The sequence below is a fragment of the Gavialis gangeticus genome, unplaced genomic scaffold (genome assembly GCF_001723915.1).
Source record: "Gavialis gangeticus isolate Ggan-Ray unplaced genomic scaffold, GavGan_comp1, whole genome shotgun sequence".
Classification (NCBI taxonomy): domain Eukaryota; kingdom Metazoa; phylum Chordata; order Crocodylia; family Gavialidae; genus Gavialis; species Gavialis gangeticus.
The window spans coordinates 6,984,617-6,990,628 of record NW_017729028.1 but is presented as its reverse complement, the minus strand read 5'-3'; the positions used below and the strand labels follow the sequence as shown (position 1 = coordinate 6,990,628).

The following is a 6,012-nucleotide window of genomic DNA, read 5'->3' as shown; positions in this document are numbered from 1 at the left end:
ATCCCTCTGCAATCTCTCACTCCCTGCTAGCGTGCTCACCTCCCCCCAAATTTTGGTGTCATCAGCGAATTTAAACAGGTTACTTTCCACCCCATCATCTAGATCGCTGATGAAGAAATTGAACAGCGCAGGCCCCAGGACCGAGCCCTGGGGCACTCCGCTACCCACCTCCCCCCAGGTCGAATATGACCCATCCACCACCACCCTCTGAGTGCGACCCCTCAGCCATTCTGCAATCCATCTGACTGGATGGGCTTTAATACAGGAAGCCCTAGCTAGTGGTGGAAGGGTGTGCCTTCAAAGGGCATATCTGCAGGAAGTGGTGGGACTAGCTAAGTAGCATCAAAAAGAAAAAAGGGGATCCTGACTACTCTTGGTCACTTAAGATTTTGTGATACGAGAGCCAGAACAGAATCTATGGTACTTACACAATCAGTGGCTTCTTTTATTACAAGATTAATCAGGATTCTCTTCACAAGGTCAGTTAAAGCTTTAACTGCCTCTTGGACTTCAGAAACAAGGTGTTTGCAATGCTAGTACATAGCCATTTGCACATGTTCCCAGTCTTGCAACAAGCATTGCCTGCACGAGTGCACACTAAACTGGTGCTAATGTTGCTTTGCCCACATGGCTTTCCTCTCATAAGGTAGTTGACTCATAGGACAAACACACCAAGGTAACATAAGAAGCCTCATTCTTCAGAATGTCTTTTCTCACCCCTGAATAACTGGATGAACTGCAGTGTTTGCTGGAGGGAGAAAGACATTTTTACAATTTTGCAGGACAAAGCCAAGCATAGCACCTGTATTCCATGCACTAAGGATGGAGAAAAGTGAATACTGATTTAAGCTGAAGTAAATGTAACGAAGCAAATGAAGGCCATACAGTGTGTATATTCACTGTCACTTCTGTACATTAAAGGTTGTTTTTTTCTTCCAAAGCAAGATGGAAAGTTACCTTTTGTTCCCAGTGAAGAGGAATTTATTATGGGAGTTTCCAAATATGGTATTAAAGTCTCAACATCAGATCAGTATGTAAGTGACTCTTCTCAAATTATTATTTTTTGGGTGGAAGGTGGGGAATTCAGGAATAGCACTGCCTCTGGTCCTGCAGTCCTTCCACAGTCACACCTTTCATCCAAGCCAACAGGTATTGGATGAAAGGTGTCTTACATGTGTGAGACCATGTTATTTAAATCCCATTGCACTTTCAAGAAGGTGACAGATCCTCACTATGGTATCTAAATTAAAAACCTTTTATCCATTGCTTTTCTGGCTTCAGCCTGAAAGAGACGCGTTGATAAAGACTAAAGCAGTTTGCACTTGCTTTTTTTTAGTCTTTGTACTGGTGCCACCCCACTGACATCAATTTGTAGTTTAGAAACTTAATAGCCATAGGACCTTTATAGATATGATATTGCTTGTATTTGATGCAGAGAAAAATAAACTGCATTCCAGATTAAGTTAAGAATGTATCATTTTTACTAAGCATAGTGTTCCAGGATTTCTAGGTAAGAATTTAAAAGCCAGTGTTTTGTGTCTTGAACGGCTTATCTTCCAGTTAAAGAAATGAACTGACATAGGGATACAAGATATTTTTCCCCAGTTTATTTGACCCTATTTCTGTTTTGTTTTTTGTCCTATCACAATCATTACAATAGCATTTTTATCCTTTACCTTTTCTCAAGGAGTCAGACATGTCATAAAAGCTGTTACCAGGGGCACGTAAGCTTCTCTTCTGTAAATAAGTCAAGCTGAAGATTCTCTTCTGAAATATATTAAAGTCTTGCAAAAGGCAGTTCAAAGCATACAAGACATTTAAATAGTACTGTTTGCACTGTTTCAGAAAATCTCTTTTGCTACTTGGTTACAGGATGTGTTACATAGACATGCTCTGTATTTAATTGTGAGGATGGTCTGCTATGATGATGGTCTTGGAGCAGGCAAGAGTTTATTGGCTTTGAAGACAACAGATGCAAGTTATGAAGAATTCAGTCTCTGGTTATACCAGTGTAATAGTCTGGTAAGACAGTGTGTTTACACTAATGGGTTTAGGGATCAGTGTATTTTTGTCCAATTTGGCCTTCTAGCCAATGTTGTGTTTATCTGTGAGGTTTCTGAACCTTTCCTTATGTTCTGCACAGTTGGGTGGGGCAGTTAAGGTACAACCATTCTAGCACAAGGAGGATTATGTGACTTCAGAGAATAGCCTCCACTTTCAGAGATAAAATTCAGATTAACTTTGGTCTAAAAATCACTATTTGTTACTCTCTAGAGAAAGGCTTCCTTAAATTCTTCAGGTAACTTCCTTTTGATTATTGTTCTAGGCCAGAGGTATCAAACTCACCCCTTCGGCCAGATTTGGGCTGCCAGGCTATTGCCAGCCCAGATCTGGAATACACTGTTGGCAGCATGGCAAGTGGCAGCTAATGCAGCCATTGTCTGTCCCCCACCACTGATACTCATTGCCAGTGAGGCTCCCTGCCCTGCCTCCAAGTTCCTGGCCCCTGTACAAGCTGCAGGGGTCAAACAACACTGTTCCACAGGCCCCAAGTTTGACATCCCTATTTTAGACGTTCAAAAGCAGTGAAAAGGCTGTGCTGTCCCCCCTGGGCACAGGTAATGCTGGAGCATTGCTATGGAGAGCTACACCCTACATAAAAGGGACCATGTAGGGAAGAAAGGTGGAGACGTTGGTCTCTGTGAAAGAGCAGTTTACCTCCTTGGAGGCTGACATTGGATCCAGAAATAAACAGCTTGAAACCCTCTGGGTTAAGTTGCGGGGGGGGGGCATGTGGGGAGAGAGACCTAACTGTAGCTGTATACTACAGACCACCAAACCAGGGGGAGGAATTCAATATGAAGTTCACCCGAGAATTGACTGGGGCCACATGTGCACGTCGCATGGTCGTCATGGGTGATTTTAATTATCCAGACATCTGGGGGGAACACTAGGCCAAGCTGGATCGGTTACAGTCCTTCCTGACCTGTGTTGAGGAGCCCTTCCTGACTCAGGAGGTGCATAGGCCAACCAGAGATGACGCTCTTCTAGACTTGGTCCTAGCCAAAGGAGACGACCTGGTGACAGACTTAAATGTAGAGTGAAGTCTGGGCAACAGCAACCATGAAACCATCATGTTCACTGTCTGACATAAGGCAGACAATCCTGATAGCAGGATTGAAGTTTTAGACTTCAAAAATGCAAATTTCAATATGTTTAGGTCACTAGTAGGGGAAGTGCTGTGAGACCAGGGTCTGAAGGCAAAAGGTATGCATGAAGAGTTGTTGTTCCTTAAGGACACAGTCCTTGAAGCACAAAGGAAGTCCATTCCCATGCGGAGAAATGGTAACAGAAGGGCTGGGAAGCCCTCTTGGCTAAACAGGGAAATCATGGTCCTCTTAAGAAAGAAGAAAGAGGCTTATAGATAATGGAAGCTTGGGGCAGGCCCCAAAGAGGACTATTCCATGATGGCCCATATTTTCAGGGAATGGATAAGAAAGGCTAAAGCAGCGACTAAACTTAAATTAGCAACGGGAATCAAGGACAACAAGAAGCCCTTCTTTAGGTAAATAAGGAACAGGAGGAAAACAAATGGGAGTGCGGGGCCATTGCTCAACAACTCAGGAGAGCTGGTTACTGGCATCCAGGAGAAAGCTGAACTCCTGAATGACTACTTTGCCTCAGTCTTTCACCAGAACAAGGGGAAAACCACGCCAGGTAGAGTAGAGGATGAGCACAGTAGGACTAATTGCCTTCCTACTATTCCCGTAGAATTGGTATATGACCAATTAAAAAATTAGACAAATACAGGTCAGTGGGATTGGATGATCTTCCTTTGAGAGTGCTGAAGGAACTGGCTGAAGTCACTGTGGAACCCCTGGTAAAACTCTTCCACAACTCCTGGCACTCTGGAGAAGTCCCTGAGGACTGGAAGAGGGCCAGTGTTGTGCCCATCCACAAGAAGGGCAGAAGGGAGGACCCAGGTAACTATAGGCCAATCAGACTAACTTCCATCCTAGGTAAAATCCTAGAAAAGTTAATCAAGAAGTCTATCTGCGATAAGCTTGCAGAAGGTAAGATCCTAAATGATAGTCAGCATGGCTTCGTTGTGGGCAGGTCTTGCCTTACCAACCTCATTTCCATCTGTGACCAGGTAACTTGCCACCTGGACATGAGAGTAGGTTGACATTGTATACCTAGACTTCAAGGCCTTTGATCTAGTATCCCACAATGTCCTTGCAAGAAAATTGCAGGATTGGGCTAAACTCTGAGAAGGTCAGGTGGGTGAGAAACTGGCTGCAGGATGGGACCCAGAGAGTCGTAGTGAATGGATATGCATCATCCTGGTGAGAAGTGAGCAGCGGTGTCCCACAGGGTTCGGTGCTTGGTCCAGTACTTTTCAACATCTTTATGAACAATTTGGATGTGGGTTGAAGAGCTCACTGGCCAAGTTCATGGACGACGGCAAGTTATGGGTAAGTGTGGTCACGCTTGAAGATAGGCTACAGATACAGGCAGACCTAGACAGGCTAGTAAGTTGGGTGGATCGGAATCTGATGAAGTTCAATGTCCAGAAATGTAAAGTGCTCCACCTTGGGACAAGCAACCCCCAACACACCTACAGGCTTGGTGGCACCAAACTGACCAGCACCATGAATGAAAGGGACCTGGGGGTAATAGTAAACCACAGTAGTATGAACATGAGCCATCAGTGTGATGCTGTAGCCAGTAGGGCAGATAATACTCTGGCATGCATCAATTGATGCATCTCCAGCAAAACCAAGGAGGTGATTTTTTTGCTCTACTCAGCACTGGTGAGACTGCAGCTGGAGTACTGTGTACAGTTCTGGGCACCACACTTTAACAAGGACGTGGTAAAGCTTGAGAGAGTCCAAAGAAGAGCCACCCGTATGATCAAAGTCCTACATAGCAAGCCATACAAGGAAAGGCTGAGGGATCTGGGACTCTTCAGCCTGAGGAAAAGAAAGCTGAGAGGGGACCTGGTAGCAGCTTGTTGCTACATTAGGAGAGTACATCAAGGGCTTGGTGAGCAACTGCTCACCAGGGCACCCGAGGGGAAAACTCGGAGTAATGGTCACAAACTCCTGGAAGACCATTTCAGACTCAACATTAGGAAAAACTTCACAGTCAGGGTGTCCAGACTGTGGAATAAGCTCCCTCCCAAGGTGGTGCAATCACCTACCCTGGTAATCTTCAGGAGGAGACTGGACAGTCATCTTGCTAGGGTCACCTGACCCCCAGTTATCTTTCCTGCTTGGTACAGGGGGCTGGACCCTATGATCTTCCATGGTCTCTTCCAGCCTTACAGTCTGAATCTATGAATAATGCTGGTGGTTTGACATAAGTTTTCATGCATGTGCAAAGATAGCAGCATTTAGCGCTTTTAGCTCTACTGGGAGGGAGCAAGCAGAAACTTTCAGTACCACACAGCACTGCTTAACAAGTAGGAGGTTTTTTCTCCTACATGTCTAACTAAAATAAGAGAGGTAGTTATTTTCAGGGCATTATGGTAGTACATGAGATCCAGTTACCATGCCACTAAACTTTGAGGATGATTTGGAGACCAGGGTTCTCAGGATTACACTGTAAATACAGATGGTATTACAGGTAACAGTGCTGAATTGACTTTTTCAAACAAAAAAGTTTTATACCCCTCAGATGACTGCAAACTAACTTGAATTCTATAGAGCTTGACTGCTAAGTTACTCTATACTGAAAGATCTTGGCAGAGCCAGTTGCACATCACACACAAATGAGGCTTTTTTCCCTATAATATTTCATAATACAATAGCTAGAGCAGAAAATTCTAGCAGAAACATCTACTGTATAAGAGCATTTAAGCTAAATCCTTTTTGAGAATAATTCATTGACTTCTTTTTATTCTTATAAAATGTAGGAACAAGCACAAGCCCTCTGCAAGGTATTGTCAACAGCCTTTGACTCTGTTTTAACATCAGAGAAGTCTTGAATTTCTTCAGCTGTCATATGGGA

General features: G+C 44.1%; 1 protein-coding gene across 2 annotated transcripts in view; it reads left to right on the top strand.

Moving 5' to 3' along the window:
* Window positions 1–6,012, top strand: part of ITGB1BP1 (integrin subunit beta 1 binding protein 1) — a 16,928-nt gene that overhangs the window by 4,225 nt on the left and 6,691 nt on the right. For both annotated transcript variants that reach the window (XM_019520730.1, XM_019520731.1), the window contains exons 5-7: window positions 942–1,034; window positions 1,873–2,022; window positions 5,918–6,001. In XM_019520730.1, coding sequence (XP_019376275.1) covers window positions 942–1,034; window positions 1,873–2,022; window positions 5,918–5,989 — 315 coding nt within the window. In that variant the 3' untranslated portion in view covers window positions 5,990–6,001. The remainder of the gene's footprint in view (window positions 1–941; window positions 1,035–1,872; window positions 2,023–5,917; window positions 6,002–6,012) is intronic.